This window comes from Podarcis muralis, chromosome 8, assembly GCF_964188315.1.
Source record: "Podarcis muralis chromosome 8, rPodMur119.hap1.1, whole genome shotgun sequence".
NCBI classification, from domain to species: domain Eukaryota; kingdom Metazoa; phylum Chordata; class Lepidosauria; order Squamata; family Lacertidae; genus Podarcis; species Podarcis muralis.
In genome coordinates, this window is record NC_135662.1 from 49,791,228 (window position 1) to 49,803,095 (window position 11,868).

An 11,868-nucleotide genomic window follows, 5' to 3' on the forward strand; every position below is an offset into this window, starting at 1 on the left:
ACGAAGCTGTTTCGGGCCCACCCTAGCAGGTGGGCATGACTTGGATTCCAGCTGCTTGGAATAGCCAACTGCCCATTAGTGTCCATTGCACTTAGACCATACCAAAGTATAAAGTAAGGGCCATTTCACATAGCAGCATGACTCATAATTTTTTTATGATGTGGACACTTGTCCACTAGAAACAGAGTAGCCAGGAGCTATTTCTTAGTAACTGAGTCTAAAATCCCATATCACTGGCTATGTAATTTCTATAGCATTAGTAGCAATAACTCAGGTGGGACGAGGACAGAGATTTACATCCATTAAAAATCACTTATGCCGATAACTCCCTGGTGCTTTGGGACATAATGAAATTTGGGCTAAACATGCAAGAGAAAACAAGGTCTCTCTCTTGAGGATGGCTTATTAGGTAAAGGTAAAGGTACCCCTGACCATTAGGTCCAGTCGTGACCAACTCTGGGATTGCGGCGCTCATCTCGCTCTATGGGCCGAGGAAGCCAGCGTACAGCTTCCGGGTCATGTGGCCAGCATGACTAAGCTGCTTCTGGCGAACCAGAGCAGCGCACGGAAACGCCGTTTACCTTCCCGCCAGAGCGGTACCTATTTATCTACTTGCTAGGTTGGCAGGAGCTGGGACCAAGCAACGGGAGCTCACCCCGTTGCGGGGATTCAAACCGCCGACCTTCTGATCAGCAAGCCCTAGGCTCCGTGGCCTAACCCACAGCGCCACCTGCGTCCCTTATTAGGTATTAATAATATTAATTAATAATATTAATTAATTAATTATTGCTTATTAGGGGTAGCCAAATGTTCTTAGACTCCAACTCCCATCAACCCCAGCTAGCATAGAGAACAGCCAAGGGTGAGAATTCAAAAATACCTGAAGGCAGGTATTTGGCTACTCACTGCTTTACAGTGGCATCATCCATAAGAGACAACGCCAGAGAGCAATAGGGTTGTTGTGTTTAGAAGAAACAAACATCTAGCCAGTCCCAGCAACAATTAATTATCAAATATCCTATTTGCCTGATTTTTATTGATTCTCCTGTTTATTTTCCCACTGCTCTGTCTGTGGACTTTATAAGTCCCTTATAAAGGCTCTTAGGCCTGGATAGCAGGGTCACACAGGTGAAACCAGTCACCCTCTGTTGGCAGCCATAGAATTTCTCTCCCCCTCCAGCTCTTCCTTTGGAAACAATTCCTTTCTGAAGGCTCTCAACCTTCACAGTTGTTGTTCTGGCAGCAGCTTCCATACAAAAGGTACTAGGCCACACAGGTAAAGTCAACCCTAATGGCAACCACAGAGTTTCTCTCCCCTCACAGCAAAAGTTTACCAAATTTTGATTGCTTGATTACGCTTCCTTTTCGCCTTCAGGAGCAACAAGGGGCTAATTTAAATTAAAAAATATTAATACAGTAAATACAGTAATCAAACTAGCTATATATAACAACACTTTAAAAATTGCTCACAAAAGACACATAGAAGCAAGAGCAAGCACCAACTATATCACAACAGCCTAAATCCAAAAAGTCTACGCTAAGAGTTTTGAATAGATCTGTCACCTAGGGCCAGCTCCTGGTCTGAGAGCAAAGTGCCCTCTGATAGGCCCTCACCTCTCTTGACAGGCTCTGGGACAATGGGCTGCAGTAACAACAGCAGTGAGTGGCTACGTCTAGCTGCTGTTTGAATTTCCCACAATGCCCCAGTTTGAACCTACATCAGGAACATAGACAGACATGAAAACTGCAGCTAGACCCAGCCATCTTGTACTGTTTAATGCACTGGGTTGGAAAATTAATTTTAAACCAAGGGGTAGTGGGACTTAGGGCAGAGGTCAGTGATGAGCTATTCCAGGGCACTGAGGCCCAACAGTTGCCTAAGGGTGCCAGAGGCTAACTTTGGTTCTTCCAGCAATGTCCCTTGAGAGACAATTTCATAAACAAGGTGCCCCCCCCCCCAAAATATACCAATATTGCTTAGAATGGTGGTGGCACCTGAAGAAAGGGAATGGGGTGATGGGGAATAGATGCATTACAGATTATTTGGAAGTACTTAATCCAGGCTGAGAGACTTCACAATTGTCCTTTTTCAGGATTTATGCTAGTGACCTTAGATGTTGATTCCTGAATTTATATTCATCTCTTCCTCCTCAGTTTGGATTTTCAGGAACCATTAATGAAGCCCTGTCAATTATTTGGAGACAGCATGATACAACTAGTGGCCTTTGGCTTGGCATAAATCTTACAAAAGTTAGAGGATAATAATGCATGAGGCAACTTAAAAGCACAGAGACTTGCAGTCTGCTCAAAATGTTGAAGTGCTTTGAAAGAATGGAGTGAAATGTCATTCATATATAGACACAGTCCCAGAGAAGGCTGGGCAGGGGGGCAGAGCCAGTTGCTGCTGCATTTTTTCCCTTCCTCCTCATTCTTCTGTGAAGTTGCAGAGTGAGCAGAGCAGGGAGGGTGAATCACAGACCGGGAGCCAATAAAACGTTAACTGAGGCAAGGACATTGTGCATAGCTGAACTCTACAAAGTAGAGTCAGGAAGAGAGAGAGAGAAAGAAAGAAAGAGAGAAGCAGAAGCAGAAACAGAAGCAGACTGATCAGGAGCTTGTAAAATATCAGCATGAGGGAAATAGTTCATATCCAGGCAGGCCAGTGTGGAAACCAAATTGGAACCAAGGTAAGGGGAATTATTATTATTACGAAGTTGTATTTAGCACCTGGTGGTTCCAGTTGTAAATCCTCGTGGTACAGTAGGACTTTCTGTTTTATGCTATTGGGACCCTCTTTCTTCAGACACCCACCTGCAAAATAAGATACTTTTGGGAAAGTATGTTTAATTCATTAGTGCCTTAAGAATTTAGGAAGAAAGTGATAAACAATTTTTTTCTCCTAAGAGTTTCACTTGTTTTGGGGAGAAGTTTCTTGTTCTGTAGCAAACTCGGATTCTAATTTTGTGCGTGCTCACATAGGCTACAGAGTGGGAAACCACCAAAACGGGAACTAAATAGCTCATCTCTTCCACGTTGACCATAAAAGGTTCTGGAAAAAAACAGAAACGAAGGGAGAAAAAAACCCCTGAGGCAGCAGCGGGGTGGGGATGAGGGGAATTAACCCAAGCTAGAAATGCTGCTGGAGATTTTAACCGTTTTCTCTGTGGTTTGAAATCTTGATGTGAATCTGCCTAGCTTTTGACCTTATTCCCCCCCCCCCCACAACCCCACCCTATATTTTCACTGCTGTTCAAGCCTAGAGCAGGGAGGGGCTCAGAGGAGCAGCCTTCAAACATGCCAAGAATTCAGCAGCTGTTGCTTCAACACATGCCTCAGAGGCCTGTTCTGTCCCTGCCAAGGATGGGTGGGTTTCGATGACTTGCAATTAGTGGCAGAGATAAAGAGTAAGGGAAACATGCATACACAGAGTGTGTGTGTTTTGTTTTGGGGGGGGAAGAGCTATGATGATGACCATCTTCTCAGAGAGTTTGTCTCACTTTTCTTTTCCTTTTCCGCTCAAAAGTTTTGGGAAGTGATCAGTGATGAACATGGTATCGACCCAGCTGGAGGCTACGTTGGTGACTCACCGTTGCAGCTGGAGAGGATCAATGTCTACTACAATGAATCATCCTGTAAGTGTACCATTGTTGTCCAAGGGCTAAGCATAATGTGATCTCCTTATGGGAGGAGAAGCAATGAAGAAAGCAAAGAGGTTGCTCAGTTTCCTCCATGTACTTCATTAAGCGTGTGTGTGTATGTGTTGTTCAACCTCAACTGTTACAGTTCTATTCTCACTGCTTGCTTTGTTGGCAATAGGAGGGAGGTAACTTAGAAAGTGTGTGTGAACTACAGTTCCCAGCATCCCCAGCAAGCTTTGCCAATGGCCAGGGATGATTGGAACTGTATTCATTAACATCTGGCAGGCCAGAGGTTCCCCACACATGGCACAGAAACACAAAAAAATTGGTACTTGGACACATAATTCAACATATTTTATTTCAAAATTTGAAATGAAACTTTAAAAACAAATGGAAGATTTGCGAAGATTGACTTGAAAGTGCTTTGAGCAAACTGGAGTGGACTCCCATAAGGAATAGGAAGAAAGGGTAACTAGATTTTTAGTGGGCTGGAGGACAGTCTCAGTGTGCTGTACTGCACTTTGCCCCCCTCCCCCAAAAAAGTAGATTAAAAGATATGCTAATTTCCTGGCTTTTTATTTTCTTGCACAGAGTAGAAACACAAGCAGCTTAAGGAGACGTCAGTTTCACCATGATCCTCCCTTTGCTAGCTGTATGCTGAAGGGCTGACCTCATTGCTTTGTATTTGTGCTCAGAGTATTGCAGTCTTCTGTTTTGTAGAGGCCTTCAGCTTCCACATTCATGGGAAAGCTTTTCCCTGTCCCGCAGAAACCTGTGTAGATTATCTGGTTCTAAGTCTTGCTGCCGATAGTTAATTTGTAATGAGAGAAGAGCCCATTACTTAAAACACTTTGCTTCCCACTGCGGTCCCAGATATGAAGGATGAGGTGATTAGTCACTCAAGGTGCTTTCAGACTGGTGGTGTTTAGTACTATAGTTCACTGTTCTTCTGCTGAATCCTACATGTGGAATTGCTAACAACTTTCTACACATTGGTGTAGGATATGGTGCTCTGAGTGGTCTATCCAGCTGTGTTCCATCTACACTACTGGGCATAACATAACTTGTGTGGGTGAGGTGAATGGAAAGTTCAATTGAGCATGTCATTTTAGCAGCATGGCTTTTAAAAATAAAAATGTGAAATTCTTCAGTATACAGTAACACTGTTTAATTTAAGCACACTTCTCCAACTAACTTAGCAGAACATGCTTCTAAAATGGCGTTGACGGGAAAGGCAGCATATTAAAAAATGAACTTCTCAATTTGCACTAAAACACTTCTTTCATATAAGCACTGATGCTGCTGACTAGAAAGCTTAATAGTGAAGATGTGCTAAAGCATAGATGCATATCAGGCTCAAGTGCCTGATATGTGCACACTGCACATGTCAAACCTAGACCTATTTTTAAAATAATACAGAATCATAACACTAGGGCAACCTACACCTGCAGATATTGCGGTACTGCTCGGTTTTATGTTTTTTAAAGTAGGTTTTCGATATTTGACAAATTCGACAAACTATGGGGAAAACACAGGACAATGATTTCATGATAACATCACACAGATGCCCTGTAAAAAGCAACAAAAACTAATGCATTTACTATGGTGTAAGCCTTAACTGACTATAGTTCATTTTGTAAGATGCATCCATTGGCAGGTATAGAAACAAAGAACTGTAGAGGAAAATAACAGCAGCAGTGAGGTTAGAAATAAAAGAAATGCAAAAAATCCAGAGTAAATGCCTGGTGTGGAAGCACCTTCTCATATAAAATGAAAGTTCTTTTCCACATGTATATAACCAGAACTTGAATCGTCTTCACCTTCCAAAGGATAAGCCTTGGTACTGAACATCTGAGCCCTTGCTCAATTTAAAGACTGCTTGTTACAAGGGTTATAGTGAGCAAATGATCCTGTTCATCTCCAACCTTTAATTTAACGAGTTCCAAGCACTTTTGCCTTTTGATTCAGGAAAGTTCATGGAGGACAAAGTTTGCAGCACCAGCTAAGCCGTGATTCACTAACAGCAGTTCCCTAAATGCCAGGAACCATTGTCCCAGCCCAATAGCATAAAATCCTGCCATTCTTTACAAATACGAGCATGTTAAGCGTTTGTCCTGGATGCATTCCAGACTGGGTGGTTCATTCTCTTTCGACTAAAGACTTCCAACACTTTTGGTTGGGTTAGGCCTGCCACCTCCCCTCCTTCCATTTCTGGCTGATCAGTGCTACATAGTGCCTGTTATATTTATCTGTTCTAATCCCCCTGCAGTTCGCAGCATTGTTAGCAGATAGGAAGGGAGAAAGCAACTTTCCAGTCATGGTGGGGCCTGGTATAAGAGATAACAGTGGGACTATCCCTCCTCTTTACATCTGCAGTGGTACCTCGGGTTAAGAACTTAATTTGTTCCAGAGGTCCGTTCTTAACCTGAAACTGTTCTTAACCTGAGGGTACCACTTTAGCTAATGGGGCCTCCTGCTGCCGCCGCGCTGCTGCTGCGCGATTTCTGTTCTCATCCTGAAGCAAAGTTCTTAACCCGAGGTACTATTTCTGGGTTAGCGGCATCTATAACCTAAAGCGTCTGTAACCCGAGGTACCACTGTAATTGTTTAAAAGAGTCACAGAAACTCAGCTATGCTTGCTAGAGTAACTTTAGGGGTTGACACAAGTAGGGAAGCAAAGGGCTAATACAGGCAAGGGAAACCCTTGACCCGCCCCTCGCCCCGCGGATATGACTGAACTATAGCTCCTTATTTGCCTTAGCAAGCATAGACAGTGGCCAGGGATAAGGGGAGTTGTAGTCCAGCAATATCTAGAGGGCTACTGATTCTTCATCGCTTCTCTGTAGTGTGACTCCCAACCATATTATATTCGGGAACAAGCCCCATTGAACACAGTGGGATATACTTCCAAGTACTGCCCTTTGCTAATGGAAACATTATAGTGTTTTCCTGTTCCCATATGTACAATTTTCTACCTAGCAGAACAAAATTAATTACTTTTAATGTTGATTTCCTAACAAATGTATTTATAATGGCTTCAGTTACCCCTGACTATTGGCTATTCTGGTTGAGCCGATTGGAGTAGGAATCCCACAACATCTGTAGGGCCAGTGGATCCCCATCCCTGCCTCAGGATATGTTTACAACCAGTGTCCTTTATCACATGTCCTTTCATTTCAGTTTTTAATTTGTTGTCCCAGTACTAATCTCCATGTTTCCTCTGCATGTGTACTTCTTCCTCTCTAGATTGTGGGCTCATGTTTTCTATTGTTTTGTTTCAAAAATAGCACCAGCTTGTACAGTTATATTCAGGTACCTATAAACTTGCTAAGAACTTTAATATGATATGCAAACAAGGGATTACGGGTGGGGTGTGTGTGTGAAGAAAGTGATCCAGGGGCTTGTAAAGTTGCTGCATTGTACAGAATGTAAAGAGCATCCTCTGTCACCAAAACAACTAAGCAAATTTCATGTGGTGAATGTAAACAAGATCAGCTGGTAATAAAGACTTTGACAATAAAGGAAAAGAGTCATGCCAATGGTCACAATAAGGGACATTATGTTATATTTCCCCAAACATTTGTGGGGAAGTAGAGGTATACATTAAACTGAGCTACTAGAAACACAGTGATAAATAATTATATTTATGTATGTGTATGCCATAAAGATGTGGCAAGCAATTGTAATAAATTAAATCCCAAAGCAAGATGCATTTCATTTTTCTTATAGCTCAGAAATATGTGCCCAGAGCAATTTTGGTGGACTTGGAGCCTGGAACCATGGACAGTGTGCGGTCTGGTCCATTTGGACAACTCTTTCGGCCTGATAATTTCATCTTTGGTATGTATATAATTGTCTGTTACAAATGCTGGCTAAACTTATCAAGTAGATTATGTTGGAGTTTGGAGTATATATTGCAGCAAACTGCAGAAATAAATTGTTTATTTCTTTCAACCGCTGGTTGAAAGAAGAAATAAACCTATTACTCCTGGCAAATGAACCATTCTGGGTACAAGCTCATATGGCCTTTATGGAGCCATGAGGTTAACACAAAGGTCTAATACTGACTGATGGGAGGGGGGAGAGGAAGCAAGTAAAGCCTGAGGAAAACAATCTGTAGGTGGTGACTTAAGAAGGAATAAGCAAGGGAAGACTATGTTGCCTTTCTGTCTCTCATCCCCATTGGGTCAGGTAACCTATTACTAAGTTTATCTGTGATTGGAAAATAAGTGGTCCAGTTAAAGTGTGGGTCTATGAGGTATTCTCTTTTGTAAATAATATTTTTTTATTAAAAATGTCTGTATAAATAATTACAGATTTATGGAGTGCTTTTGGACATGCTGAAAGCAACACCTTGGTTTTAAATGTAGTCATACCTCATGTTGTGTCTGCTTCAGGTTATGTGTTTTCATGTTGCATCCTGCGGCAACCTGGAAGTACTGGAATGGGTTACTTCTGGGTTTCACTGCTTGCACATGCGCAGAAGGCTAAATTGGGCCCTGTGCGTGCGCAGACACGGCGCTTTGGCTTGCGTCAGTTCCGTGTTACGAATGGGCCTCCGGAATGGATCCTGTCCGTAACACGAGGTTCCACTGTAGTCAAAACAGTGCAGCATTTTATGTTACTTCTGTCGTGCCATCATGCCACTATGTACTTGAGGAACATGTGGAATGTTTTGGACATTTTGGACACATTTGGCAGTTAAATGAGCTCTCGGTGTGACTCTATTTAAAGGTTTCCCACAAAGTCTATGCTTAAATGCATACAGTGGATAAATAGGAATATTTTGAAGTTCCTTATTATTTCATGAGTTGTAAACCTATTTACCTCTTCCCCTTTTGTTGTGTTACCTCAGGACAAACAGGAGCTGGAAATAACTGGGCCAAAGGACATTATACGGAAGGAGCAGAGCTGGTAGATTCAGTGCTTGATATAGTAAGAAAAGAATGTGAACACTGTGATTGCTTGCAGGGATTTCAGCTCACTCATTCTCTTGGAGGAGGAACAGGTTCTGGGATGGGAACACTACTGATCAGCAAAATCCGAGAGGAATATCCTGATCGGATAATGAATACATTCAGTGTCATGCCATCTCCTAAAGTCTCTGACACTGTTGTGGAACCATATAACGCCACACTCTCAGTCCACCAACTGGTTGAAAATACAGACGAAACCTACTGTATTGATAACGAAGCCTTGTATGATATTTGCTTCCGCACTCTGAAGCTTACCACTCCAACATACGGAGATCTGAACCACTTGGTGTCCGCTACAATGAGCGGGGTAACGACATCGTTGCGTTTTCCTGGTCAGCTAAATGCAGATCTGCGTAAGCTGGCAGTGAATATGGTCCCATTCCCACGCCTACACTTCTTTATGCCAGGATTCGCTCCACTGACTGCCCGAGGGAGCCAACAATACCGGGCTCTCACAGTCCCAGAACTGACGCAACAGATGTTTGATGCCAAAAATATGATGGCAGCTTGCGACCCAAGACATGGACGGTATTTGACAGTAGCTACAGTCTTCCGAGGTCCCATGTCCATGAAAGAAGTTGATGAACAGATGCTGGCCATCCAGAACAAGAACAGCAGCTACTTTGTGGAATGGATCCCAAATAACGTCAAAGTGGCTGTTTGTGATATCGCACCCCGTGGCCTCAAGATGGCCTCTACCTTCATCGGCAACAGCACAGCTATCCAAGAGCTCTTCAAAAGAATCTCAGAGCAATTCTCAGCCATGTTCAGGAGAAAAGCTTTTCTTCACTGGTTTACAGGAGAAGGAATGGACGAGATGGAATTCACAGAAGCAGAGAGCAACATGAATGACCTCGTGTCCGAGTATCAGCAGTACCAAGAAGCTACAGCAAATGATGGAGAGGAAATTTTTGAAGACGAGGAGGAAGAAATTAATGAATGAAGTCTATCAAATGCTGTTCTAAAAATTATTAAGTCTGAATAGCTAGCTCTAGTTCTAATCTTTTCCAGGATAGTAAAGAATATAACAGACTTATTTTTCAGGACTATATTGTTTTCCTCAAACTGTGAATCAGAAAAATCACCTTAGGCTGCAATCTTAAGCACAGTTACTTGAAAGTGAGTGTTGATACCAGCAGGACTTGCATCATCAAAGTAAATGTGTTTTGCAGTGTTAGTGAGGCTTTTGAGTGCTATTCTGTACTAAGTATATAGTATTGAGTTGCTGGGAACAAACTCTGTTAATAAAAGGAATGGAAAAAATCTAATATTTCGTATATTAAATGCATATAAATGAATGCCCAAACATGGACATTTAAAGACTAACCCCCCCCCCCCATCATTTCTTTACTAGTAGCTGGGATAATGTCAAACCTCACACAATTTTATGATAGAATCTGTGTCCTTCACTGGGGTTGAAAAAGCTTTGCGTCTGCATCACACATTCTACGTTGAATCAATCAGAGGTGTTCTGCTTCTCCATTCATTTAAAATATTGAGTTGGCATAAACGGTTAGATCTTTCATTCAAGTGCACATGCCCACACATAACTTTTCTCACTCCTGTGCCTTTCACAAGTACTGTCAGTTCACACAGGGTGATTCTGAACCAAAAGGCTGAACAAGTGCTCTGTGTGAATCAAGTGTGAGCCTTCCAAAACTTGCCAGAATTCTCTGCAGCAGAGGCAAGGGCTGTATGAGAGACTTATCATCACAGAAAGCTTGAGACCTCCATATTGACAAGCTAACAAACGTGATTCTTTCCTGCATAGGAAGTATTTCCCCTTTCATTTTCATTCTCCATTTTTGTTTCGTTGACTGTGTTGCCAAGATATACATGCAAATTCCCCCTTCCCTCTTAAGAGACTTATGTATGCCTTGCAACATTCAAATTTAATTACAGCATCATGTTATTTCATGTCTGGATATTTCCTTCTCTTCAACATTCTCAAGCCTCATCCACTTCCCCCAACTACAGCAGTTGAGCAAACAAGCGTATGGACAGACCTTCCATTTGCTGAGCTTGTTCTCCAATTTGAAAATGTTTAAAACTTGGAAGTATAGTATGAAACTTAAAAATCCCACCTGCAGTGTCTGGAATTTCATAGCAAAATCCTATGCATGTCAACTCAAAAGTCCAACTGAGGTCAATAGAGACTTATTCCAGGCAGGAGTGCCTAGAGATGTAGGGTTCAGAACTTGCAGTAATACAGAGAAGAGTATGAAAAGTAAATTGAATAGCTGGCTAGAATGCTCTGGTACAGCTGAGGGTTATTACATACACATTTGCTGCTGCTCTTCAGAGAGATACTTCTGGGTTTTAGAAAATATAAGAACCAGAAAACACAGTGGTGGCCTGTCACTAAGGGCAAATAGGACACTTCCTCATAAATATGCCTGCCTTCAGCCAGCTTTTACCTGCCTGCCTTCTTACTTAGCAACCTGTCAGGTGGCTCCTGCCTTTTACTGGTTCTGGGTCCAGCTACAGTGGTCTCTCTGCCTTCTACCCTACCAGTCCCAATGGGCACCAACCAGCATTGGGAAAACACTAATAATAATAATTTATTATTTATACCCCACCCATATGGCTGGATGGGGTATAAATAATAAATCTGGGTGGCTCCCAACAGAATATTAAAAGCACGATAAAACATCAAACATTAAAAACTTCCCTAAACAGATGTGTTTTAAAAGTCAGAGAATTATTTTCTTGACATCTTAATGGAAGGTGTTCCACAGGGCAGGCGCTACTACAGAGAAGGCCCTCTGCCTGGTTCCCTGTAAGCTCACTTCTCACAGTGAGGCAACCACCAGAAGGCCTCGGCACTGGACCTCAGTGTCCTGCTGAATGATGGGGGTGGAGACGCTCCTTCAGGTACACAGGGCCAAGGTCATTTAGGGCTTTAAAGGTCAGCACCAACACTTTGAATTGTGCTCGGAAACGTACTGGGTGCCAATGTAGGTCTTTAAGGACTGGTGTTATATAGTCTCAGTGGCCACTCCCAGTCACCACTAAAGATAATCTGCCTAGTTTCCCCTCTGAGGTAGATCAAATTTTTCCCCAAAACTTAACTGGCACCTGTGTTTCAAGAACACAGTAATGGCTTACAAATAGGAGTGCTAGCAATATGTGCTAATAATCTTCAACTTCTGCCCTCTGTTAATACAAGTATCCATGTCCTTCATGGATACAGACCTTCTTGTGAACGGCTTCTGCTCCAATACTCCATTTCAGCTGAGAGCAAGACAACTTGG

General features: G+C 42.5%; 1 protein-coding gene across 1 annotated transcript; it reads left to right on the forward strand.

Annotated features, from left to right (window-relative positions):
• The first annotated feature begins 2,417 nt into the window (after window positions 1-2,417).
• On the forward strand, window positions 2,418-9,882 carry TUBB6 (tubulin beta 6 class V). Its single transcript, XM_028737392.2, has 4 exons — window positions 2,418-2,687; window positions 3,524-3,632; window positions 7,368-7,478; window positions 8,494-9,882. Exons 1-4 carry the CDS (start codon window positions 2,631-2,633, stop codon window positions 9,555-9,557), a joined length of 1,341 nt encoding a protein of 446 aa, XP_028593225.1. The 5' UTR covers window positions 2,418-2,630; the 3' UTR covers window positions 9,558-9,882.
• Window positions 9,883-11,868: the final 1,986 nt, after the last annotated feature.